The following is a 27,902-nucleotide window of genomic DNA, read 5'->3' as shown; positions in this document are numbered from 1 at the left end:
GTGGTTCGTTTTTTACAGTTTTAATCTCTCTCCTTCAATTTGACATTGGACAATGGCCAGAACATTAAATAACTCGACACCAGGACTGGAAAGGCCAACTTCAGGTGACTAACGCTACTGTTTGAACTATCCGCTTGAACTACTCGTTAGTCGTCCTGGCGAAGTTGTTATTATACTTTTGCTGCATATCATTTCACACTTTTACTACTTAACTTTTAGTACTGGCCATATTGACTCATAACCCGAACCAGGACTGGAAAGACCAACTTCAGGTGACTGACGGTGGTTTTTATACTTACCTGTTAGTCTTCCTGGCGGGTTATGATCATTACCATTCTGTTACAGGTAGTTCTTTACAACTTTGTTGACTGGATGTCAACATTGGTTTTTACGCCATTTTCTGTTTTAATTGCCATTTTGCTTTTATCTTCAATTACTTTTACAAATTTTACTCCATTTACTTGACTTTTATCTTTTTACTGGACATTTGGCTACTCATTATTACGATTTTGCAGAGTGTCTTTTAAAACATTTATTCTTTTACATTTTGATAATAGCTGCTATGACACATAACCCGGAACCAGGACTGGAAAGGCTAACTTCAGGTGATTGACGGTGGTTCTTGAACTTACCTGTTAGCCTTCCTGGTGGGTTATGATTATTACCATTTTGCTAGAGTAAATATTTTACAACTTTGAAGACTGGATGTCACCATTGGTTTTTACACCATTTTCTGTTTTAATTGCTGTTTTGTTTTTACCTTCATTTACTTTTACAAATTTTACTCCATTTACTTGACTTTATCTTTTTACTGGACATTTGGCTACTCATTGTTACAGTTTTGCTATGTATCTTTTAAAACTTCTATTCTTTTACATTTTGATACTGGTTGCTATGACACATAACCTGGAACCAGGACTGGAAAGACCAACTTGAGGTGACTGACAGTGGTTCTTGAACTTACCTGTTAGTCTTCCTGGCAGGTTATGATCATTACCTTTTTGCTAGAGTAAATACCTTACAACTTCTTATACTCTGCCTTCTATCTTAACATTGTAGACTAGGTGTCAACATTGGTTTTATACTTTTTTGTTTTACCTTCATTTCCATTTATGTCTATTACTACATTTATTTATTTATTTTTTACATTTTTACCGAATATCTGGTGCAGATAGCTTCGCTGCTTTGTGCCATAAAACACTAAATCAATCAATCAACTCCACATAAAAGGAAACTTGCTATTCATTTGTAAATAATTTTCTTACTCCTTATAAGGAATTATTATATTTATTAGCTTAGCTGATAAACCATTTTTAGGCTGAAGTTGACACAAAAGTTTGAGAAGAAAACAAACAACAAAACTTCTCACTCTATTTTGTTCTTTGGTGGGGGCTTAAGTTCATAGAAACCAATTATGTATAAAAGTAAGAAGCATGAGTATAATATTTTCATTACACTGTGCTAGAATTAATGTATCACCACAAAGGATAACAATAATACATATACCAATGTATCTTTTTAGATGGCGAGACAGATTGATATGAATAGACAGAGTGACATTATGGCAACATTTGAAGAGAATCTATGAATGTCAGTAATGAACAGAAGAGTCCAGTTTTTGTGGAATGACCATTTGATGAAGGAAATAATCTAATATCTAATTTCATTACCTTTTCTTAGTGTCTGAGGTATTGCAAGATTTTTCTGTTTTATATAATGAAGGTTAGAAATAAGAACCAACTGAAATTTATGGTTGTCACTTTTGAAAATGTAGCAGCCTAGGAAAAAACATGAGAGCAGTCTACTATTTATTTCTATTTGCAGTATGTGACATTGGCAAATTTATATATCCATAGACACTTGTTTCAAATCTAACCATTCTACACCATAGTTAGATGTGCATACAAGAGTGCTATTACCATGTGCAGAGAGATATAAAACTTTTAGGTTATATTAAAGCACTTGAGAAATACAAATATTGTTTTTTTTTATTAAAGTTTTTCTTTAATTTAACATGTAATCATATAGGTTTAATACCGTGGAAGTTTATTTTGAAAAGTATAAGGGTTGTAGATATGTAACTTTTTTTAATGTTGTTTTTGGTTTATTGATGAATATGGACATTAATTTTTAAAGTGTATTTCAGTTAGGAGTTGATCTGTGGTCAATTTGTGATAACTAGTTCATGGATCATACTTTTGTAATGATCTATTTGAGAAACTAATTTATCAGCTACAAGATATGCAAGAAATACAATGTAAATATATAAAAGAACTTGTTAGATGACACTGATTTAAAAACACTTTTGTTGAATTATTAAAGTCATGTTTAACAATAAGTGATTTATAAATAAATTATCAGTAATAGCCAGTATCCCAGTGTATTTTCATAAGTGAGTAATTAGAAGAAATCATTTGCTCATTTGTAGACGTAACCTGAAACTGTGTTGCAAAAATAACTTGTGTGTGTTAGATATAGTCAACCTGATTTATGCTGTGTCCAAAATAACCAGTCTTATGAAACTGAGGAAAGTGGCTTCTCTGTATATAATATCATATGTTTTATGTGTGCAAATATGTACACCAATCAAGGCAAATATCCACGTGCTTTCTTGCAAAAGTTTCTCTGCAGGCTTAAATATTTATAGCTCTAAAAGGTTTGTTTGGATTTTATCATATCAAGACATTTAAAAAATGCAAAGTTACACACATGTTATTGATATTGTCTTATAGTAATAATTACTAGTATTAATTGTTCATTGTTTTTTATAAACAGTTTGCTTTGTGTAAAGACAATGTCATTCACATATTAGCATGTACATTTAAGAACAACACACACACACCTATATATATAGTGTGAACCAGCAGAAATAAACTTTCTATGTACTGTGTAACCTTATTAATAGAGTTTCAAACGTATAAGTTCTCAAATGGTATGCTTCATATGAGTTTTGCACCACACTATAGTACCATTTGTATATGTATATAGTAACAATAATAAAACAATGGGAAACTGTTTACAGAAATCCTATATTGTAGTTGTAAGAATGAAATTAATCAGTGTAGTGTGAATACTGCCATTGAAACATCATACATTAATATATCTTTGAAAATAATACCCAGATTAAGTGTTAAAGAATATAGTTAATATTTGGAATATGCATACTACTATGGGTAAGAATTATATGGAAATCTTTATGCACTCTTTGTTTCCTTCTCTTAACACTTTGGACTAGTATTTTAAATTTGAGAGTGCTGACAGGTAATTGTAAATATGAGAAATTTAGTGGTAGTTTGTGCTCACTTAGTTTATGCAGTCACTCGAAAGCATTCCAAACTCAATAATACATTTTTGTTTCGTTATTTGAATGACAAAATAATTCAGTTACAGAACACCATAACAAGGGTGGTCTCCTTTTGACATGCTCTATCATTTTAAGCTTTGTTCTTGTGTAAATATAAATATTTTTATTCAAATAATTGTATTTCTGTGTTTACCATTTAGAATAGATTATGATATTGGTCATTTTTTTCTAAGAAAAAAAAAATGTAAGTTTGATTAGTTGTGAACGTGGACATTTATTACTTAAAAACATGCATGAACAATCTTCCATGGTGTTTTATTTAAGTGTGTTTTCTAGATATACCATATTTCAGTGTAATATAGTAGTAAGAAAATCAGTAAAAATAAAAAATAAAGTTTGTTTCCTTGTTATACCATGTATCATTTTTGTTTTAATAATACCAGTTTTGTAGAATGTTTAGTTAGGAGTGATTAACTGTTTTGTGTGTTAAACTAGGAAAACAGTGTGCACACTTAGCAAGTATCACACAGAACATGTTATAATGTTAGTTATATGGAGAAACTAAGTAACAAGTGGTTTTTTTGGTATGTGATTTGTCATTATTTTCCATTGTTGTATATCAAGTAGATTTTTTTCTTTGATGCATTTCAGATGTTATGTTCACACTTATCTAAAATGAAGTTCTTGATTTGAAAATGTGTGAGAGAAAAATACTTTGCATCTCACAGCAGTAGTTATAAGAGATATCGACTGTTGGTTTCCTTAATTTATTTGTAAAGGTGTAAAAAAAAAACGTGTTTCAACTTACTTGTAAATACTTACTTATCACTTAACTAATCTTAAGAACATGACATTCATGAAAGAAAGTTTGATATGATTTCAGTACATTGTTCTGAAAGTTTTTAAATATAAAAAGGAATTCGCAAAGAAAATATGAAAACGTCTGACCTGTGTTTCTTTGACTCTTTTCAAATTTATTATTTCTTGAGTGTGGTAAAGAATATGAAATACATGGAATTTTGGATTCATCATAATGAACAACTTAAATATATTGTGCTGAACAGTTATGTTTATATACTATAGTCCAAAGCAATTTGATCACAAAAAATAAATAATTTTTCCTTAGAAAAACTAAAAAAAAGGTATAGTTTCAACTTAAAAAATAAAGAATTTTTTGAAAATTAAACTTAAATGACTGTAGTGTTTCCATTCTGATAATATTTTCTTAAGAGTTGATAAAAAAACAACTACTACAACTTAGACAAAAATATGAGATAAATTGTGATTATTAGTATTTTTTATAGTGTATAATGATTTAAATTATTTTAATTTTGCTTCCACATTTTAATTTTCTGCTTCTAAATTAATACAGTTTTGTATATATCACAATGCAATAGCATGACTTTTATTAAATAAACACGAGTTACTTAACATCTTTGCTTACAACATTAAGGAAACTACAGGATGACCCCTGCATGACGAAACATAGGCTATTTAAAACACGAGGTTTTAAATAAGTTTTAAGTTTTTGTGTTACTTAAAACATGATTTGACTATATTTTTACAATAAATCAAAACAGCCCAGATCTACCGGTTACTTTGGCTGTATCTAATGCAACATTACATGGTTAAGTTACCTAGTGAATAATGATTTAACTATATTTCTTCAATAGATCAAAACGAACTCTGTCGGTTACTTTGGCTGTATCTAATGCAACATTACATGGTTAAATTACCTCAAAGTAAATAATGATTTAACTATATTTCTTCAATAAATCAAAACGAACTCTGTCGGCTACTTTGGCTGTATCTAATGCAACATTACATGGTTAAATTACCTCAAAGTAAATAATGATTTAACTATATTTCTTCAGTAGATCAAAACGAACTCTGTCGGTTACTTTGGCTGTATCTAATGCAACATCACATGGTTAAATTACCTCAAAGTAAATAATGATTTAACTATATTTCTTCAATAAATCAAAACGAACTCTGTCGGCTACTTTGGCTGTATCTAATGCAACATTACATGGTTAAGTTACCTCAAAGTAAATAATGATTTAACTATATTTCTTCAATAAATCAAAACGAACTCTGTCTGTCGGTTACTTTGGTTGTATCTAATGCAACATTACGTGTTAAGTTACCTCAAAGTAAATGATGATCATTGTGATTTGATGATATTTTGAAGACCTTTAAGCTTTATTCTGGACACACAATTTGTGAAGTTTAAATATTCTAGTAGCATTATTGGCATAGATTTGATTAAAATATAACAATAATTCAGAATTCTTTAAAAAAGGGGGGCAAGCTGATTAAAAATGAATAGATTCACAAAATGGTTATAAACTTCTATCTTCAAATAAATGTTCATGCTTTTGAAATTTTCGTAAACCAATCATATTTCTCATACTATGAAGATTAGTTAGGTATTTCTCCGTGAAACATTTTAACCATTCATTATTATGGTGGGAGGTAAAACGTTACTTAAACGAATGCTGTCTTTCAGCTCACAATTTATGGTTAACACAATTCCCTTCCTTGTTTTTTAACTTTAAAAATAAATAACCAAAACGGGAATAATTAGTAACAATTTAAAACAGGTTTGGGATTGTTACAAATATACGTAAAAATGTTATCGACTTATGACCCTAATATAAAAATATACTACTGTTTATGTAATATAACATTCTGAATGAATATTAGGCCTACGCGAGGATATTATTTTACATTCAATTTTTTTGGAATATTGGGCCGAGTCCGGTAAAATAATTATTTCGAGATAAACACAATATACACAACATTTTGAGCATGTTTTATGGATATTGTGAATTTATACAAATATCACATATTTATGATGTATGTCATTCGATAAAAAAGACGCATTTTTATTACTTGTGAAAAACAATCACTTAAATATAATTCGACGAGAGATCGCAGTTAAACAGTAAATCATATTTGGTTACGAGATCCAACATGAATGTTTTTACTAAAAATGAGCGATTTTTAAGATTTCATTATTACTCCAGGTAAACTTTAAAAAACCAACATCGTTGGTTTATTTTATCGATTAATAAACAAAGCTACAACCATTACATAGTTAAATATTAGGATACAACTTTCAATTTTTTAATAGTTACTATCGTCCCGACGTCAGATAGCACTATGTAACACAAATTTTGTTCCTGGATAGTATGTGTTATTTATTAATTGCTTATGTTGTAAAGGCCTGGCATGGCTAGGTGGGTAAAGGTGTTCGACTTGTGTATCTTTACGCGAAATTTAAAAACCAAATGCACGTATTAGCCCCCAAATATAATCTCCTGTGCTATATTATTTGTTACATTATTTCATTAAATAAAATTATTTAGTACGCTACTACTATTGGTATGAAAAAGTAGTGTACAGAGAATTACGATTTTAATAATTTTTTCCGTCTTCTATAAAAGAAATCTCTCGAGGAGACAAGGAACTCTACAACGAATCAGCTGAAATCGAGATTTCAGTTTTTATAGTGAATATAGATTTTTTATGGGTAATTACTAAGTGTGGTTATTATATGCTTTCTTCGTATTTCAAACGGCCTGGTATGGCCAAGCGCGTTAAGGCGTGCGACTCGTAATCTGAGGGTCGCGGGTTCGTATTCGCGTCGCGCCAAACATGCTCGCCCTCCCAGTCGTGGGGACGTTATAATGTGACGGTCAATCCCACTATTCGTTGGTAAAAGAGTAGCCCAAGAGTTGGCGGTGGGTGGTGATGACTAGCTGCCTTCCCTCTAGTCTTACACTGCTAAATTAGGGACGGCTAGCACAGATAGCCCTCGAGTAGTTTTGTGCGAAATTACAAAACAAATCGTATTTCAAAATATATGGCCCTCCGTCCACCGACGAGTAACTAGTAGACTCTAAATACCAAGCCCCCCACTGGCACAGTGGTATATCTGCGGACTTACATACTAAAAACCGGGTTTCGATACCCGTGGTGGGTAGAGCACAGATAGCCCATTGAGTAGCTTTGTGCTTAATTCTAAACAAACAAACAAATTAAATACCAAAATCCGAGATTCAATTCTCCGCTGTGGACACAGCTGCTAGCCCAATGTAGTTTTGCTTTAAAATGAACAAACAAACAATATGTCCTCTCTCTTCAGTGATTCAGCGATAAGTTTGAAGGCATGAAACGTTATAAATTGGGTTTCGACACTCGTGAAGGGCAGAGCACAGAAAACCCATTTTGCAGCGTTGTACGAAAGAACAGAGACAAATAGAAACCACAATATCGAATGAAGCTTTCTACTCTGTAATGTGTATGACACGACATTACTCAACACATAGGTGTTACGGGATAGCGGTCAGTCTTCGGATTTACAGCACTAAATTTAGGGGTTTGATTCCCCTCGGTGGGCACAGTAGATAGTCTTATGTGTCCTTGTTATATGAAAACACACGCATGAAACAATATTGAAATAAAAAGAATTATCACTTAGTGTTCTAGAATTCCGTATGTATTTTCGCACTCTCGTAAAACGTGTGTGCATCAGATTAGCTACGCTTTCAATTTCACTTAAAAGATTTCAGTTGAGTTGTAGTTATGTATTTCGATAACACCTGCATGACGTTTTTTGTTCTTACATACATGCTGTTTAACTTGTGAAAGTTAAGTCAACTTGAAGTTGAGTAAATACTAAACTAACAAACACATAACCATGTATCGAGAAGTTGAACGAAACAATATCGAAACCATGTGAAAAACATAAAATTCTCACAGAATATGGTAAACACCGGTAAAATTTTGTGACCTCACCTCATTAGTTCTGATAAACTGACGAGAGGAAGTGTATAAGCTTCCTGTGTGTGACTTCTGGTCCTCTACATAAAACGACGTTCATTTCTCTTAATTCAACATTTATAATTTGTTTTGAAGTAGAAACCAACTTATTTTGAATGTTTTTGGTAATTTTCAGTAATTATAATTATTATTATTAAGAAATTTGTAACTGTTTTATTCTCTACATAAAACGACTTTTTTCTCTCGATTCAACATTTTGGAATTTTAAAGGTAAACCTCATTTATTTTGAATGTTTCTTTCACCTTTCAGTGTTCTTTGTTATTGTCCTTGCTAAGAGCTTTCAAACACTTTTTTTTTCAACATGCCTTTTTTATATTATATTTGTTTGCTTTGTTTTTAGACATTAAGCTAGACAATGGGATATTTGTGCCATGCTCACCGCAAGTATCGAAACCTGATTTTTAGAACTGTGAGCTCACTAATTAACTGCTGAGCCATGTTGTATCTAACTGACCATTTTACAGTTAAGATTTAAATGGAAAGTGTGAAAGAGAATATTTATCTATTGATAACTTTTTCTAGGCTTAAAATATTATTTATATAAAGTAAGTAAACCCTTTCACTGCTATTTCGTCCACCTATTTGTTACAGATGATAAGTATTCCGTTTAAAATTGGTTAAAATATCAATGAAGATCCATTGAATGGATGGATTCAAAATATCAAATATATATATACATCTGTGTGTATATGTATGTGGATTTTGCAGATGTTAATTCCAAGCATTACTGGCGTGTAGTGGAGGTATGGTGGTGGCGGTGGTATGTAAACAAATGTTACTTAATTTGTATACATACATCCAACTGTGGAATGATACAGTTACCTCATTAATTAAATTATAAACAGTATAAAATATATTGCTCACAGCAGTATTCAGAGTCCCCAGAACAACATCATCAGAGTTTTTATGTAAATATGCAAATAGTAAAACACTGCCTGACAGATTTTTATGTAACACGTTTAATTATTTCCAGAAAAATGCCAATAAATACGAGCTATTACGTGAGTTGGACCACGATCGCATACCTGATTGAAATAATTATGTGCATCTCTACCCGGTTAACATCTATCATGAGTATAAAAACAATCTATCTTCTAAACAAACTTAGTATTCTGAAAATTGTTTAATCTCGAAGTCTTAAGTTCAAAGAGGGTCAAGTTCAATCTACACTTTTATCAACGTGTGCTGTTGGGTTATACTAGTTACGAAGAATTCCACTCCTCATCTGTAACCCTGAACACAAGTTGATCAAAAAAGATATAAGGTGAATCGTACTTGTATCGCAGTGAAAAGTATTTTTATAATACTGTTGTTATTGTTAAGCACAAGGGACTATCTGTGCTCTGTCCAACACGGGGGCGTAGAAATACGACATTTATTACATAATGTGAAGAACTGAATAGTGATCATGACCCTTTTTCTTCACTTGACTTATCCACTGTGTAGGTTTATTTCTCATAGTGATTATAGAGCACGTTCATTCCAACAGTATGTTTGAAACCACCTATCGTTAACAGGTAATATCATCACTAGCTTAATAAATTATGTGTGTGTGTGTATTAAAAAGGGTATTTATGTACATACATACCAAGTTAATTAAATTAGTGAAAGTGTGTGTTATCAGTGAAATTGTCCACAGTATGAAAAACTTGAAAACAAACCAAATGAAGAGATAATGATGACTACGTTGTGAATACTAATAAATTACTTACATGGACATGGTTTAGAAGGTATCACTGACTGTACTTGTGCACGAGGTAGAAACCATGAACCTCATACAGTAACATAGATATGTCCTGTAACATATTCCCAAGGAGAACGAGCCAAAAGGATAGTCCTGGATCGTAACTACAATTATATGAAAATAAATGTAGGAGATTCAGCTAATTTTTACACGGGGTGGGGGCACCTTTTGTATTTAGGCTGTGACTTTCATTCAGTAATATCCATATTTTCTCGTACCGCAATATCAACAGCCGTAATATAGAGAGAAAGACATCGTAAATACACCTAGACTCACTCACTCCCGGTTTACGAAAACAAAACAAAACTATCAATAAAGAATTTTCAAGCAAGTGCCATCAAACAAGAAAAAACGTAACAAAAGCTATTCATTAACAGGAGTTATAAAACCTTGGCGAACTTTAGCTTTAATAAACATTTAAAATATTACAAAACGTTATGTAGGTGTGGTCTCTGTCACATATACAGAACCATCTTCTTTAATCATAATCCAGCAGAAAATGTTCTAAAAGTCTCTCAGAAGTCTCTTACTCTACTGGTATAATGTGATAGTTCCCGTTATATATGCTTGAGCAGAAGATGACTCCTGGAAATGTTAAGCCTAATAAGCTTAATACATATCTTTACAATTCGAACCTTCATAGGCCTAAACGTTTGTTAAAACGAGTGGTAATCGTGTAACTAGAAAATGATTTTTTTTTGTAATAAACATTAATTTAATTTGATTGTAGAAAATATTTGTATAAAAATTTCATGTTGATGACATGTTTATTTTGATTTAAATGTTAACTCAGAGACAAGATGTGGGACAAACGTTTCCGAGTGGCAACAATACTTTCTTCGGCTGGAACAATTCTTTCGGTGTTATGTTTTGTAGGTAAGGTATCAATTTTATTATATCTAGAAATATTTATAAACAAAACATTGTAATCATTTTTCAAAACTGGCCAGTTTTTCAACACAGTTTTTTAAAATTAACTTTGAATATCGAACAATAAGAAGTTCAAGGCTTTAACAGCATTTCGATTTTTTTTACAGTGACTTGAAATAAGTATAAAAATTGAAACTTTAAAGTTATAAAACAATCATAGATCCAGTATAATTTAATGAAGTGCAAGCTACACAAATGAAGAAAATTAAATATTTGGTTAATCATTTCTCATAAAGCAGAAGTAGTACATTTATCTAATGCTTAAATTAAGTTTGTATCTACATGTTTTTCAATCAACTTGTATATATATTCTGTAAATATTTCATTTTTATTAAACCTGCTCAGCTTTATAACAACGCCGATTCTGGATTACCGCTTTTAAATGATTCAAGTTTGATTGATTTTAACTAAAATTATAATATTTAATCATAAAATAAAATACAGGGAAATAGAATGAAAACATTAAACTACTCACACTAATTTATTGCGCCTTGGTTAAATTAAGAACGGTTCTAAGTTAAAATTTTATCTTCTAAACTAGTCTTTTATATTTTCTCCGTTGATGAATATCATTATTTTCATGCTGTGCCTAAACTTTACACTAAATCGAGATAATTTTTAAAAGCTCACCTGTTTTCTGGAAAACATTCATATTCAAGGACGATAAACTTCCAACTCATGCGAACTCGTACAAGTGTCTGATCCTCCCATTGAAATGACAGAGTTTAACCTTAAATTAGAAGAGCATGACATAAGGATAAGGTCAAGAAAGTATAAGCCATAGAGAACAATCGTTTTAGTAATTAATTTTTGTCTCAGTTAGAGGTTTAGTGCAAAGTAAGTGGTGACTTTAGACCAAGGCGAAATAGCAACCTCTAAGACCCACCAAGAGACCCATTGTTTACTCTAACCCGTGGGCGATAATTAATTCTATTCGCGATCGGGTGTTGTATGTTATTCTCGATATTGTTGAAATGACAATCTAATAAAAATCCGCTGTATTAATGCTGGACAACGTGCTGTAATATACATAGTAAACAAGTACTGGTAGTGAATTGAGCATTGTAGGATAGCGTTTGCATATTTACAGACCCACGTGGAAGTCCTGCCTAGAGTCCACTGTGAAAGGTTACGAATTTTTTATACATCCATGTAACACAAACGTCACTAACTACACACAAAATACATTCACAAACGTTTATAAAAGCAAACAAATATAAAAATATGATTTAATTATTGGACATAAAAGTTAATAGTTTCTTTTAGTCGTTACAACACATCTGAAATAACTGCTGGTTATTTGTTTTAATGTAAAGCCACATCGAGCTTTCTGCTGTGTCCATCGCGGGAAACCGAACCCAGGATTGATTTAAAAGTTGTATGTCCGGAAACTTAATGCTCTACCACTGGAAACATATTAGGAATACTTTTAACACTGGGAATTATATGGGGCATATTTAATAACCGGGGGTGATAAGCAGAAAGACTGAAAGATTAAAAGAAATAAATCACCATGACCAGACAAGGTTTTCCTTGTTATTTTAAAGGGGGGTAAAGATCAGATATGCAATCTTCTCTCTCTTATTTCTGGTAGGTCAGTATGTGCCTGAGGATAAGAGAGTTACTAATTTTCTCTCTCTTTTTACTCCGGAGCAATAACAGTTGCCCTGGAAATTATAGAACAATTAGTGTTACTTACGTAGTGAGAAAAACTCTAAAAGACCTGATAAAAATGCTTTATTAACCATTCAGTAAAAGCAAACATGGATTCACCGGAAGGAAATGGTACCTTACTAATCTGTTATCTTTTTCGAGGATGTTACTGGACGATAGGATATTTGTGGACTTGATGCATTAAAATGATTTTGATGAGGCACCTCACAAAAGAGTACGAGCTAAACAAATTACATCGTTAAGGATTGGAGTGAAAATAATAATTTGATTGTAGTGTGGTTGAATAGGAGGAAGCAAAAGGCTGTTATTACTAGAGCACAGTCTTATGGACCCCTTTTCCTTATTTTTCTTAGTTGCATTAATAGTATTGATATAATTAATAAGTTGGTAATGTTTGCTGATGACATTAAATTCTTGTATATTTCTAGTTGTTCTGATAATGTTACAATATCAAAGGATGGCTTGGATCTGTATTTATGAACAAGTATTTGGAAAATTACCTTTAATTAGAAAAGCACAATAACACATGTAGGTTATCATAAATTGGAATCGAACTCTCTTTTTAGGCATCAGTGAGAAAAGGAACTTAGCACAGAAGTGGATAAATTACGGAATCCTCTGCAGTAGCAGTAAAGATAATAAAATTTTAGAGTGTATTTAATGACAGATGTTAACAAGCCAAAAGAACCAATTATCTTTCTATACAGATCATCAATTTGGCCTCATTTAGAATACCCTGTATATAAGAAATGGTATTAACCTATGGGAAATAGCTCAGATAAGGGTTGCTAGGATCATATACCCAACACAATACTTACTCAGAAAAACGACTTCAGTGTCAAAATATTATCATACTTACTGATACACAGCATCGATATAAATATTATAAAGTTAATGATATTAACAAATAAAATATTTCATCGCAGTAAACATGGAATTTTTCATTTCTGTTGGGCAGCTTGCCAAGCCATACTAGACAACTTTTTCGACCAGTACACGTTATTAGATATCACTCTTTCATGATAAAGTTTTTTTTTCAATCCAATGGATACCCATTCCTTGGTTGAATACGCAAATAATCTGAATGGTGAATCAAATTAATTGAAATTTCATCATTTTGATGTCCACTGATTTATCATTTGCCTATATATTATTTTCACAAAGTCATCTACTCATGTAAGAGAAGCTATACATGTTAAAAATCCATTGATCTCTACTTTTTTCATGCTCACACCAAAGTTACGTTCCTCGGCGAACTCAGCAGATAGTTTGTTTGTTTTTGAATTTCGCACAAAGTTACTCGAGGGCTATCTGTGCTAGCCGTCCTTAATTTTGCAGTGTACGACTAGAGGGAAGGCAGCTAGTCATCACCACCCACCGCCAACTCTTGGGCTACTCTTTTACGAACGAATAGTGGGATTCATCGTAACATTATAACGCTCCCACGGCTGAAAGGGCGAGCATGTTTGGCGCGATGGGGATGTGAACCCGCGACCCTCGGATTACGAGTCGCACGTCTTAACGCGCCTGGCCATGCCGGGCCTCTCAGCAGATAACCCGACGTGGCTTTGCTATAAGAAAACAAACAAACCAAAGTTACGCTCGTAACCGCCTATCGTTGAAAAGATAAACTAAATGCATGCTTGATTTATTCTTATACCACTGAAGAAAGCTCAGGTTGTGTATGCTTCACATTTCTCTCTTTCTTTTTTTTTTGATAAGATACTCAGTGAAGCATAGTTATACAAAAGGAAACTTTTTACGACAGAATTGAGAAACAACAAATAAAAATTACGTTTTATAAAAATTCACAATTGTCTTTGTTTTTCCCCTTCAATTCTGCAATTATGGAGTTTCACCAAGTACCGAATGCATCAACTACAGATTTTTTTAACTTACTAAACTCTCTGAAAATGCAAGCATAAACATTTTTCAACACTCTAGCTCACACTGCTAAGCCTAAACAAATTTTTATCATCATAATGAAAGAACCCTGTTAAAATTAATTGTTTCCAGATATTTATGTTAGATGTACAAAAGTTAGGTAACACAGGTAATCTATAAACCCAAAACAACATCTAAATCGTTCACGTATACATTTATCTAAAACTGAGTCGATTAATAAGTGAAAAACGAATTGTGTTACATTCTTTAACTCATCTGATAGTTATTGTGTACCTTAATTTATTGGACAGCCAACTGTTTAGTTTTTTTTTATTGGCTCCAGATAAGAATTTTTTATACAGATTTACAAACTTTCATAGCAGAAAAATCAAAGTGTTTTCCTAACACAAGTTTAGTTAATAATAAAAATGGATACAATAATATTGACGAATAATGCTCTCGTGGAAATATAAGTTAATTTTTGCTTCTATTAGAATATGAGAGTATTTCTACAATTACAAAAAAATATTACAGTTTTTTGTCACTCATGTAACATTCAGTTTTGTGAATATTAATAGTAATAGTACGAGAGATGTTAGCAAGCAAATGAAATTGTTATATTAACGCCCACTGTGAGCTTAGGCCTATCAGTGAAGATTAGTAACTTTAATTTGTACTACTTGAAGTTCATGAAATAAAATATTGTCACTATCATTAAGTAGACTGGACTTTGACTCGTTCTTTTTACAAAATAATCTAAAAAACTCACCGTACAATAAAAAACGTTACAACAGCTTGTTACCAAAGAAAATAATTTTGGATATTGGATATATTTCTAGTATAAGAGACTGAACTAAAGATTTAAAGTCTGCTAATAATTTTTCAAGTTCCAAAACGTAGTCTTTAACATTCATTACTTTACTGATCGTTATAAAAATATACATAGTGAAAAAACAACAAACTATTAAAAGATACAATACAGTATATTGTCCAACTTGTGTATATTATGTTTATTTTGAAACAGGTGAAGTGACAGCACAAAGCTGCAATCAAGTAGTGCTTGAAAGAAAAGGTGTTTTATCTACTAAGAGCTATCCGTTTAACTACCGTAACAACCTGTCTTGTACATACACTTTCTACAGGTATAACAGAGACACCTGTTGGTTGGATCTGAAAATTATAGATTTTTCAGTTCAACCAAGTGACAGGTGTACCAAAGACTATCTACTAGTTGGCGAGGGCCGCCTTTGTGGCAGTTTAGAAAAAGGATATACAGGTAACTTCAGTGTTCGTTCATATTTGTTTTATTGTAAACTCATATGATATGCAGAAACTGCACAATTGGAATATGTTGAGGTAGTGCGATATTATTATTATTTTTGGCGTGATGTTTTTTTTTGTCTCTGGCGATTACAGACTTATTCGTTCGTTATGTCATAGCGCTGTATTGGTTGCATTTTAGCATTACCTCTGAGAAACCAGCCTCCTGTTTTTTACTCAAAATTACTTCTTATTGTTGTTATTTAATTTTACATTTTGAAACTAGCTTATGCTTATTCTATATATTTTTTGTTAGAAAACTAGCGTTTACTGGAATGTAAAATAGAAGCTCGAAATAAAAAATAAGTGTTTAGAAGTACTACGTCTTTTAGTTTGTAATGCTGCCTTTTATTCATGAACGAATGCTTTGTATTTCTTATTTATAAACATGTGCTAGCTGTTTGTTTCTTGATCGTTAATCGTTGGGTTTGTTTGTTTTGTTGGTTTTTTTTAATTTCGCGAAAAGCTACTCGAGGGCTATCTACGCTAGCCGTCCCTAATTTTGCAGTGTAAAACTAGAGGAAAGGCAGCTATTCATCACCACCCACCACCAACTCTTTTACCAACGAATAGTGGGATTGGTCGTAACATTAAACGTACCCACGGCTGAAAGGGCGAGCATGTTTGGTGCGGCAGGGATTCGAACCCGCGCCCTTCAAATTAGGAGTCGAACGCCTTAACTCACCCAGCCATGCCGGGCTACCCATTGGGACAGCAACAAGTATTCGGATTTACAATACACTAATCAGGGACTTGATTTCCCTCGGTGAAAATAGTAGACAATTCAATGTGGCTTTTAGCTATAAGAAAACTCATGGTTTTAGATCAGGCAAGAATGGGTAAATAAATAGGAGATAGGTTTATCAGGAGAGAGTGCAAAAAACAAACAAACAAACCAATGTGTGTTGTTACTTGTTATGTTACCTTATAGTTTAGTTTTTCTGATTTGTAGGGCAACAGATGAGTTGAAGACACGTGGAATAAGTGCAATTTGGATAGACTAGCTAATGTACTCGTTCAACGCACACGGAAGACACAGGAAAGCTAGAACACGTTTGCATGTCTTTAACGCATCAGCTTGTTCTTGTACTGTTTCTTTATTAGCTTTATCGTCTGGTTTATCTGGCTTGGAGGGTAACAGACGAGTTACAGACATATTGAATAAGTGCAATATGTATAGACCAGCTTATGTACTAGTTCAACGCACAGGGAGGCCAAATCACTTTTTCATGTCTTTCAGCATCATTTTGTCTTAGATTTGTTTCTTCAGGAGCTACATTTGACCGTATCATTTGTTTTCCCTCTGTTTTATTTATCTTAATTTTTGCTAACCTTTCTTTATTTTGTCATGCTAGTCATCTAATTCTTATTTATTTTGTTAATCTATGTTTCTTTCTCGCACTATTTTCAGTTTTATTCAGAATTTTAGGTTATAATTTAATTCATAGATGGTGTTAACGTGTTCATTTGAAACGAAAATTGAGGTGGCTTAATACTGTAAACATGCCATCTTTTAATTCGTATGTGAAACAATATTTCAAATCCATGAGACGTTAGAGCTTTTCAAAAACTTTGATAAGTTTTAAATACGTTATTGTGTGAAATGTTGAACAAACCATATTTACATCCCATCCTATGTTTACTTTTGTTGAAATGTTTTTTTCTGTTTTTGAATTTCGAGCAAAGCTACATAAGGGCTATCTGCGCTAGCCGTCCTTAATTTAGCAGTGTATTGATGAAATGAAGTGCGCATTTAGATAATAAAGTGCGCGCATATTTTCAGGACAGAAAAAAAAAACAAGTTTTATTAAAAAAAGATGCTAGTAATAACTTTTGGTAATGTTTGTCTGCTTGAAGTTAAACACAAAGCTACAAAATGAAGTATCTGTGCTCTGCCCATCAGGGGTTTGTTTGTTTGTTTAGAATTAAGCACAAAGCTACACAGTGGGTTATTTGTACTCTATCCACCACGGATATCGAAACCCAGTTTCTAGCGTTGCGAGCTCGCTAACATTTCACTGTGTCAGTGATAGGGACACTTGGTAATGATTATGCCTCATATTATTTTTTAAATTCTTCTATAAAGGTTTTGTTTTTTTTGAAAACGTTTGTTGTTTTTGACAAAAGTATATCTCTGTATTTGCAAGTTTATGTGCTTTAATACATAATGTTTTACTAAGCAAGTATAACCATCTGATCATAACGTTATAAACTATGATATTACGAATGAAAGGTGGCATACTTTGCTCACTTACTTTTGATTTATGTTTTTATCTGAATTATTGATCAGACTGAATGATTCTGGTAAACGTGGGATAATGAATAACGATTATTTATGAGTAATGCATTTCAGTGAGTTTTTGATTCTGGTATCTACTATAGGTGTAATGGTTTCTCATCAGTTAGTTCGACTAATACTCATTTCTTTGATGCTGAAAAAAAGACTGGTATATTTAATTCACTATACATATTGAGTGACCCTAAAGAAAAAAAAAACTATTTATCATCTTTACAAATACATAAAGAACCAATCTGACTAACTTTCTTATCAAACATTTTGTAATTTCTAACCTCAACGCCTTAGTGAAATATGAGACGTAAAAATATACATGATTTATAGAACTGACCTTTATGTAAGTGAGCTTATATTAATTTATCACAACGTATCATAGTTGGCCATGAGCCGTAAATATTAAGTGTTTGTGCTTTCAAAGTTCGATCGATATGACACAACCAAAAATTCGTTATAGCTAAAAACCCACCATGACTCTTCTGAACTCCTCTGGATATCATTCATGTGTTAAATAAACTGGATGTATTTACCACTGTCTTCCACTTTGCAAGTGTTCCATGCGAAACATCTGGTTAATTCATGCGTTTGAGTTGTGTTTAATGTTGATGTTTAAAAAAAGTATTTTATCCAACTAGCAAGTTTAAAAGTAATGATTCTTAGATCAGAAATAAATGTTGCTTTCGTTCACGTAATATTATAAAATCGTTCAAAAAAGACTGCTACTTAGTTTAAGCATTCTTGTAGTACAGAGAGTTTTGTTAGTAATGAAAAACAAAAGAAACAAATTAACCAGCTTACAAAACGATTCCAAACCTCAAACATTGTGATAACTTATTTTGATATTATATTCTCAGTAATTACACCTAGATCCACATACTGATATGATGCCATTTAAACTGAGTCAATTAACGAAGATTGCTGACAACCTCTGAATATACGTATAAAAACATTTTTATTCTATCAGTTCCAAAATGAGTAAGACTTTACTATGATTGCTTTAAATTTACTCAACAAATACATGCTCAAGCTTCTCCTAAAACTATGTTTTTTCTCATATAAATATAAATGTTACATGTGAATGTATATTTATTAATCCATTTTGTATTGTCTGGCGATTCTCTTTTGGATTGTAAAAATTGTTATATGTATTAACAGTAAAAGAACTCTACAGAATCAACCAGATGCGATATCATTTTTCTGTTGGAATTTCCATTTGACATGAGAAAAACTGCCCACTAACTTGTAATTTGTAATTCAGACCTATTTGACTGCTTTACAATAACTATTATATAACGTAATATGTTCAACTACTATAGTTGTTAGTGTGCATAGTTCGAGGTTTCTGGCAAGTGAAGCACAACCTGTTCACTGCTTCAGACTAGCTGTTGTATAACTTAATAAGTTAAGTTAATGTAGTGGTTAACATACATAGCTTTAGGTTTCTGGAAGCTCAACACACATTAAAATGCAACAAAAGAACCTCTACTGTAGTGTATAAAATAAGTATCTATTCCTTTTTGTGGGAGATATTTTTTTGTGTTTTGGTTATAATGTTCTAAATATCTCAAGGTGTGAATTTATGACCTGAATGTTTTATCCCAAGACTTTCCACCCATTACACTAGTTTGGTACTTCCTAATAGATTATGTACGTTTTTTTTTATTTTGTGTATTTTATTCAAATGTATTCTGTGTAAAAACAACAACAAAAAAGTTGTAATGGTAGCGTCACTACAAAGCAAGATAAAAGGGTAAGTATCCCCCCTTTCCAAGCAATAAAAATAAACTATCAGAGAGACTTTTCTATTTTTTGTGAAGCTGTAAAATTAGCAGTAATTATTTTAAGCTATTAATGAAACTTTGAACTGTGTATCTCTTATGATTATTAATTTCCATAATAATAATAAATATTTATGTTACTAATTAACATACTATTATAAGAAACTCATGACCCATTGCAACTTTGGTTGGACTTTCTCCCTCCTTTCAGAAATCCTGTTTTTTGTTCCTGTAACTTTAACTAAAGTATTAACATAGTAAAATGTTGGTTAAAAAAGTAATCATATTGAAGGTAGAAATGCTGGGCAGTGGCATTGACGTACGAAACAAGAAACTGGGAAATGCAGTGATCTCTAAATATGAACTACATTGAGGAATTATTTGTGTATTAACAACCTTGGTTACCTGAAGCAGAACCACCTTACAATTAGGGATTACATTTTTCTTGCTAACTTCTAAGTGTTTTAGTAGCTAAATAACTTATCCAGGACTTAATTAAACTTACAAACAGAGTAAAAGTCTCACGTAATTAGAAATATATAATTTCTTTGACGATTTATTTTTTTAGTACGGCTGCGTTTTGAATCCGGAAAAGACTATCTCTCCATTCACTTTGTCACTGATGACGCAATTACCCGACGTGGATTCGTGATTGAACACAATCTCGTAGAATGCGAAGAAACTGTAATAAGAACTACATGGAAACCTTCGACATTTGGTAACGTTTTTCCTGTCTTTGCAGAAAACCATTATATATAAATATTTTCGAGCTTCGGATGTACTCGAAGCAATTGTCGATACTATGAGCTGATACTAGATTAACGTAATTTCTAGTCTGACAGACGTTACTTTAATATATTCAGATAGCTTTCTGTTTTAAATAAGTTGTTCTTAGGAAGGTATAAACACGTAAGGTAACGTACTCCAAGCCATCCATAATTTTGCAGTACAAAACTAGAGGGAAGGCAGCTAGTTATCATCACTACTTACCGCCAACTCTTGGGCTACTCTTTTACCAACGAATAGTGGGGTTGACCGTCACATTATAACGCCCCCACGGCTGAAAGGGCGAGCATGTTTGGTGCGACAGGGATTCGACCCCGCGACCCTCGGATTACAAGTCGAGTGACTTAACCACCTGGCCATGCCGGGTCTCTAAATTATACTGCTAAACGATAATATCAAAACACAGCATGGAACTATTTACAACCTACATATTATTCAAACAACTTTAAACGGTAACAGACAATACAGAGATGGTTTTATTTAGTCGACGTGTATATTTAATCCTTTTATTACAAACAAAATTACTTACTCACAAGTTACTCACTTAATTGCTACAGCAACGTAATTTTTAGTCAGAAACTTCTTTCTTCGATTGGTTTGGATGATATTAAGAGGAAAGTTACATAAATGGTTAATTGTGTTCTGCTCACCCCAGGTATCAAAACCAGATATTTAGCGATTTAAGCCCTAGACTTACCACTGAACCACTGGGAAGCAGTATGTTCGAGATAATTCTACCCAGGTACCCGTGTACTCCTATTAACTATGTATCTACAAACCGTTACAAACGTTCTTCTAAGTGTAACGATAAACGTAATTTTAAGACATCTTGGGCAATACATGTTGCTATGTGAAATAACGGTGTGTAATACATGACTGTAGCAATCACTATGCAATGATTTAATATTTCATTGAACTTACATCAAAGACCTGACCTTCCACTTTCTACTATACTTAGATTTTCATATAATATTAGATTACTTTCAGATAATTTAGCTTTCTTTCATCTGTATTTTCAGTTATGTGCTTTGACATGTATAAATTATATTTTTTGCAAGGCTCTGTAACGTTGTTTCATTGAAAAAAGAAAATATATTCCACTTCCAAACACTTGTGACCTTCTTCTTAGTTGTTAACCGAAACATGTGCGAACACTTACTCTGTATATCGTAAGACACTAATAGAATCGTTTTTCAGTCAGATACCTTTATTTTCCTCCATCAGGTGAAGATTTTTCACAAAACGTCATAAAATAAAAACCACAATACATAGTGTTAAGACTAAAACACATAATTTCATACAGAACAACTCAGGATGAATGAGGATGCATATTTGTTTGAAATCAAATGTTCTTCCATTTTCTTCAGTTTGTTTGTATTTTGTTAACAAACACAATTATAAACAATGTTCATTGTGGCTAACGAAATGATAATTTGTTTTTAGAAAAAGTGTTTTTTTTCCAATTTGTAAAAAAATAAATAAATTATTACGTGATAGAAGAAGTAAATATTTATTATTTTTGAAATATTCGTAACTCAATTATTGAAAATTCGTTATTAAAAGCAAAACAACTTTTATAAACTTTAAATTCAGAGGCTTTATACTGATGGTTGTATTTCTTATGTTAAGACTTTGAACAGTTTGTTTTGAATTCTCGCGCAAAGACACACGAGGATTATCTGCGCCAGCTGGCCTTAATTTAGCAGTAGCCAACTCTTGGACGACTCTTTTACCAACGAATAGTGGGATTGATCGTAACATTATAACGCCCTCACAGCTAAAAGGCGCAAGCATGTTTGATGCGACAGGGATTCGAAACCGCGACCCTTATATTACCTGCCCTTTGTTCTGTAATTCAAAATTAGGGTTTTATTTGTTTTTTGGTATGCACAAACCTACAGAAGGGCTATCTGTGCTCGAGCTCCGCTAACTGCGAGTATCAAAACTCGATTGTTAGTTTAAGAAAAAACAACTCGCGATTATTTTAAATTATTAGTGTAGTAAGTTCAAAACTAGGGACGGCGGCAAATAACCTTAGTTGTTTTACTATAAATACAATATACAGATAAGTGTTACTTTGAGTGTTCAGAAGGGCAAGGAACGGTTGATCCCACATGGCCTCGTATCCAACGACGACAAACAAACTGAATAACTCATGCGCGTTGAGGTGTTGGAATCCAGTTTTTAAAGATAAAATAACTGTTGGTTGTTTAAGCTATTTTCAAAGGCGGTTACACACTATCGATAATACCAAGCCTTAGCGACCCGTGTGAAATATACGTAGCACTTTTAACTGCAATTACATCTCTTTCTATACACTACTTCCTTACGTTTTACTTGTATTACTGGAGTCATCTGAAGGATTAACAATTACATCTCTTTCTATACACTACTTCCTTACGTTTTACTTGTATTACTAGAGTCATCTGAAGGATTAACAGTTACATCTCTTTCTATACACTACTTCCTTACGTTTTACTTGTATTACTAGAGTCATCTGGAGGATTAACAATTACATCTCTTTCTATACACTACTTCCTTACGTTTTACTTGTATTACTAGAGTCATCTGAAGGATTAACAATTACATCTCTTTCTATACACTACTTCCTTACGTTTTACTTGTATTACTAGAGTCATCTGAAGGATTAACAATTACATCTCTTTCTATACACTACTTCCTTACGTTTTACTTGTATTACTAGAGTCATCTGAAGGATTAACAATTACATCATTGATTCAAGTTAGTCTCTTAAGGTTTAAAACAACAGGTCTCTTAAAATAATAGCAGTTTCCGGTAGATATGTCTTTCAGATAATGTACAGCATTTCTCTTGGACGTAATTTAAGTCTGTATTACAAAGACGGCTGGTATGGGTGTTAAAAACTTTAATTAAAATAAAATGCAAGAACAAGTTTCGACCTTTTTAGATCATCTTCAGATTAACAGAGACTGTTTTTAACCCATACCCATTAATACCCATACCAGCCGTCTCAGTAATACATTTTTTACTTCAAGTGGGTTTCTCTTCATCACGGATAATTTAACTCTTTAATATCCGTGTTTAATTAGAGTTTCTTAATGTCATCGTAACCGTATGCAAATACTACCTGCACACTTGGTTGTACATAGCTAATAAACTAAATATAAATATGTGAGGGATTTTTTCTCACAGACGTAATCACGTTTATGTTTTGTCTGATTATTATTATAGGACCAGTGAAGTTTATATGTCCTTTCAAAAATGCGTTGTTCCCACACGAGAAGCTTTGTAGATTATATTATGAATGCACAAAACACTTGGTCGTACTTAAAGAATGCCCCCCAGGAACGCTGTTTCATGAAGAAGTGGTTGAAAATCAACGATATGCCGGCTGTGAAGATAAAGATAAGGTGAACTGTGTAGGTAAGTCAGATACTTACATATCCTTTATTTAAAAGCAAATAGCGTCACGAAAGGAGGCAAATAAAAGATGAAAAAAGACACGACAATCCGAACCTTTCCTTAATCATGCACGTATTCTAAAGACGGCTTGTACGAGTATTAAAATCTTAATTAAATAAAGTGGAGAACAACGTTTCGACCTTCTTAGGTCGTCTTTTTATTTTATTTAAAGTTTTAACAGCCATACCAGCGTCTTGAGAATACATTTTTACTTCAAGTGGGTTTCTCGTTGTCACGAATTGGTAACTTGCAAGCCAACCCTTCTAAAGAAGATTTTATTTTATGAAAGCGCTAACAGTTTCGCTTTTTAATCTATTTATTTGCTAATTTTCTTCTTTGGTGACTTTCAGTTATTGACGTATAACTGGAAGGAGCCTCGTGTCTGTTAAGTAGGCTCTATTTATGTATTGAATTTAGCAATGTATTGGTTTGTTATGAATTTCGCGCAAAGCTACACGAGGGCTATCTGCACTAGCCGTCCCTAATTTAGCAGTGTAACACTAGACTGACTAGAGGGAAGGCAATTAGTCATCACCACCCATCGCCAACTTTTGGGCTACTCTTTTATCAACAAATAGTGGGATTAACCGTGACTTTAAAACGTCTCCACGGCTGAAAAAGCGAACATGTTTGCTGTGACGGGGATCTGAACCCGTGACCCTGCTCACATTGTATTGGATTAATATTTACTATACACAGTGGGTTATTTGTGGTGTGCCCACCACGAATATCGAAACCCGGATTTAGCGTTATAAGCCTAGAGACTGAGTCATTGCAGGGCTGTGATTAGGTCGAAGAACAATATTTGAAAATTATCTTTTATGTATATATGACTTGTTTTGTTCACCTATATATATATGAAACTAATTGTATTATTTTTCTTTCTAATTTCAGGCAGAGAAGAAATTAGTTCAGACTTAGATTTACCAGACGCTAATGAATAAAAAGTATCCTGTAGGAAACTTAAAGCTGACAGTAAATGTTTTGAAAATCATTAATTATTCTTTGCTGTCTAGCAAGCATGAGAGGGCAAAATGAAAAAAAAAACGTTATTGAAAAAGTGCTATTTCCTTTCGCTTAACATTAGAGTAATGTAGTAGTTTTAATATACACTGGAGTATTTAAAAAGTATTCAGTGTAACATATTGATCTGTTCGTGAAATATCTTCTACATTACCTTCGTGCGTTAAAAATAATTTTGATATTGTGCAGTAATTACCGAGCAACATTCTAACTAACAAACACATATAACAATTTAATATAAAATATGAGACCAATATGAACATTGTACTAAACTACTCCTGAGTATTATTTTTAACGCCTCACCATTATAACCATGGATGAGCACGTTGAAACTGGGCTTTACCTCAAAATGTAGCAAGAAATATGAAACACAATAAACGTCTTTGTCCAAACGTTTGTCTAAAAAAATGTTGTTTAGGTTTCTTCTGAAGTGGATCTCTCTTGATGCAATTAACGCACAGTTACGACAGAAAGTGTTCGTACCACTGCGTCCCGAGTGGTTGTTTGCTTATAACTTAAAAAGTATCACGAGTAGGCTAATAGAAGTGTAATATATCGTAACTATTATATTAACACACATCTACATAAATTTGTATGTAAATTAAATGACAAATAAACTGTTTATAAACAAATAACTAAAAATAGGAGGAGCAGAAAGTGTTCGTACAGTTCAGAACGTGTGAAAAAACTGATATTCCCGTAAAAATTTTGTTTAGTTTGGCGAATAAACTGCATTATACCATTCCAGAACTAGACACTGGGTTCATAATTATTGGAATTTAGCCAGCAAAACATTTACTTTCGGCAATTGAGCGCCGTCTCTGTCATCATCTGCTTGGTCAACATGAACAGGAAACAACTGTCCAGTGGTTTAAAAAAACGAATTATTGTAAAATACAAGTCTAGTGTGTCTCTTTCCGGCATTGCTACACAACGTAATGTGCCGAAATCTACTGTTCAAAGCATAATTGTCAAGTTTAAGCTTACAGGATCAACTGCTAACCTCCCTCGTTCCGGACACCCCACCAAAATTCCAGAGAGAACCAAGAGGTAGGTTCTCAGAGAAGTTAGTAAGAACCCTCGTTTAACATGTAATGACATACAGAAACTGGGGTTGAAGTAAGCACCTCTACAGTTACGAACATGTTACGCTCTTCTGAGTACAAAGCATGCCGTCCTCGTAGAACTCCATATTTAAAGCCTGTTCATTTAGAAGCACGATTGAGGTATGCAAGAAAACATGTAGATAAACCCTTTACCTATCGTCTTTGGTCAGACGAGACTAAAATCGAGTTTTTCGGCCACAGTGATGCTCGCTATATTTTCCGTAAGAAGGGGGAACGAAATATTCCAAAGAACACCGTCCCTACAGTTAAACAAGGAGGTGGTTCGATTATACTATGGGGTTCCTTCAGCTCTTCTGGTGTAGGCAGCCTTCACCGCGTCAATGGAATCATGACAAAAGAAGAGTACGTTGATATATTAGGCACTTATATTAAGAATGATGCTCGGAACTTGTGACTTGTGCGTCGTTGGATCTTCCAGCACGACAATGACACATCGAAATATGTGCAATTCTGGTTGCAGAGGAACCATATAAGCGTTCTGGATTGGCCATCGCAGTCACCTGATCTCAACCCAATGGAAAACGTTTGGCATGAGTTGAAAACCAGGGTTCATCAGCGTCATCTGAAAAACTTGCAAGAGTTGGAGGCCTTCTGTGAAGAAGAATGGAAGAAAATACCAGTCAAGTACTGTCAAACGGTCATGGAGGGCTATGAGGAGAGATTGCGCCAAGTATTTCACCTGAAAGGCTACACAACTGATCATTAAAGTAGACGCACGAACACTTTCTGCCCCTCCTATGTTTGGTTATTTGTTTATAAACAGTTTATTTGTCGTTCAATTTCAAAATATGTAGATGTGTGTTAATAATATATTTATAATATACTTTACTTTCATTATCCTAATAGTGATACTTTTTAAGTTATGAGGAAAAAACTACTCAAGACGCAGGGGTACGAACACTTTCTGTCGTAACCGTAGTTATTCGTTCATGTTATTAGGAGAAAAGATAAATTTTTAAAATATATTTGAAATGAAAAACAATAAACCCTATAACTCAAGTGCTCTCGAAAAACCTTCTTCACCGGAAGCAAATTGGTAAATATTAAGTTAATCTACAATGTGAAAAAAGTGGAGTGACGTCGTGGTTACGCGAAGTAGATTACCATGACAACCCGGAAGTGTTTAGCTGTGGGTGTGACTAACTGCCATTGTGCAACACGACATGAATTATTCCGGAAGTGAAAATGTTAAATGTAAAAAGGTTAGAAAGATTTTTATTAAAGAGATTAACTTAAAAGGTAAACTGTAATAGGTGCTAACTGGTAAGAACATTAAAAAATGTACATTTATGTATAAGCGTCAACAAATATTAAGGATAAAAACAAATAAGTCACATGAGGCAAAACATTCGTTATTTGTCAGAAAAGTAAGCACTTGATGGCCAAAGATCACAGATTCCAGGATCTAGGCTCATTTCATGAGGGAGAACCGTATATAAAGTAGTAATTCAATACACTTCTTGTCTTTCTTTAACAGTTTTAGTTTTAAACCAACTTTTCATGCCTACAAAAACGACGTCATTAATAGAATGACCAAATTAATTTAAAAAGTGTAACTTACTTAGTTCACACCGGACGTGATAAATAGTGTTTGTTACATAAAGAATTTAGTTATTAGTTGTAAATTGTTTCTGGGTGATATTTGTCAAAATAGAGTCAGTAGTTTTTTACACAACGAGTTTTATTTACACGGTTAATTGTCATTCACTTTATTTATACGTTTGGTCGTCATACACTTTATTTATA

The 27,902-nt window shown here is 32.9% G+C and overlaps 2 protein-coding genes and 1 long non-coding RNA gene across 17 annotated transcripts in view; 2 read left to right on the top strand and 1 right to left on the bottom strand.

The window, feature by feature from the left end:
• The window catches only part of LOC143248821 (bromodomain-containing protein 3-like), a 113,125-nt gene extending 108,635 nt beyond the window's left edge, over positions 1 to 4,490 (top strand). For all 14 annotated transcript variants that reach the window (XM_076497598.1, XM_076497607.1, XM_076497605.1 and 11 more), the window contains one exon: positions 1,523 to 4,490. In XM_076497598.1, coding sequence (XP_076353713.1) covers positions 1,523 to 1,588 — 66 coding nt within the window. In that variant the 3' untranslated portion in view covers positions 1,589 to 4,490. The remainder of the gene's footprint in view (positions 1 to 1,522) is intronic.
• LOC143248824 (uncharacterized) overlaps positions 1 to 21,241 on the bottom strand; it is a 28,028-nt gene extending 6,787 nt beyond the window's left edge. Inside the window, exons 1-2 of the long non-coding RNA XR_013027211.1 lie at positions 21,107 to 21,241; positions 11,458 to 11,557 (exon numbers count right to left, since the gene is read on the bottom strand). This is a non-coding gene — a long non-coding RNA (uncharacterized LOC143248824). The remainder of the gene's footprint in view (positions 1 to 11,457; positions 11,558 to 21,106) is intronic.
• LOC143248823 (protein SpAN-like) lies at positions 8,142 to 25,421 on the top strand. Of its 2 annotated transcripts, none has more exons than XM_076497612.1 (6): positions 8,142 to 8,362; positions 10,691 to 10,773; positions 15,410 to 15,661; positions 20,345 to 20,494; positions 23,776 to 23,963; positions 24,901 to 25,421. In XM_076497612.1, the coding sequence occupies exons 2-6, from the start codon at positions 10,698 to 10,700 to the stop codon at positions 24,925 to 24,927; spliced, it is 693 nt and encodes a 230-aa protein (XP_076353727.1). In that variant the 5' UTR covers positions 8,142 to 8,362; positions 10,691 to 10,697; the 3' UTR covers positions 24,928 to 25,421. The 2 variants fall into 2 exon arrangements, with proteins under 2 accessions (XP_076353727.1, XP_076353725.1); XM_076497610.1 differs by having other exon boundaries at positions 23,776 to 23,967.
• Positions 25,422 to 27,902: the final 2,481 nt, after the last annotated feature.

This window comes from Tachypleus tridentatus, chromosome 4, assembly GCF_004210375.1.
Source record: "Tachypleus tridentatus isolate NWPU-2018 chromosome 4, ASM421037v1, whole genome shotgun sequence".
In the NCBI taxonomy this organism is placed as follows: domain Eukaryota; kingdom Metazoa; phylum Arthropoda; class Merostomata; order Xiphosura; family Limulidae; genus Tachypleus; species Tachypleus tridentatus.
The sequence above is the reverse complement of the archived record's forward strand: the minus strand, read 5'-3'. Positions and strand labels throughout refer to the sequence as shown.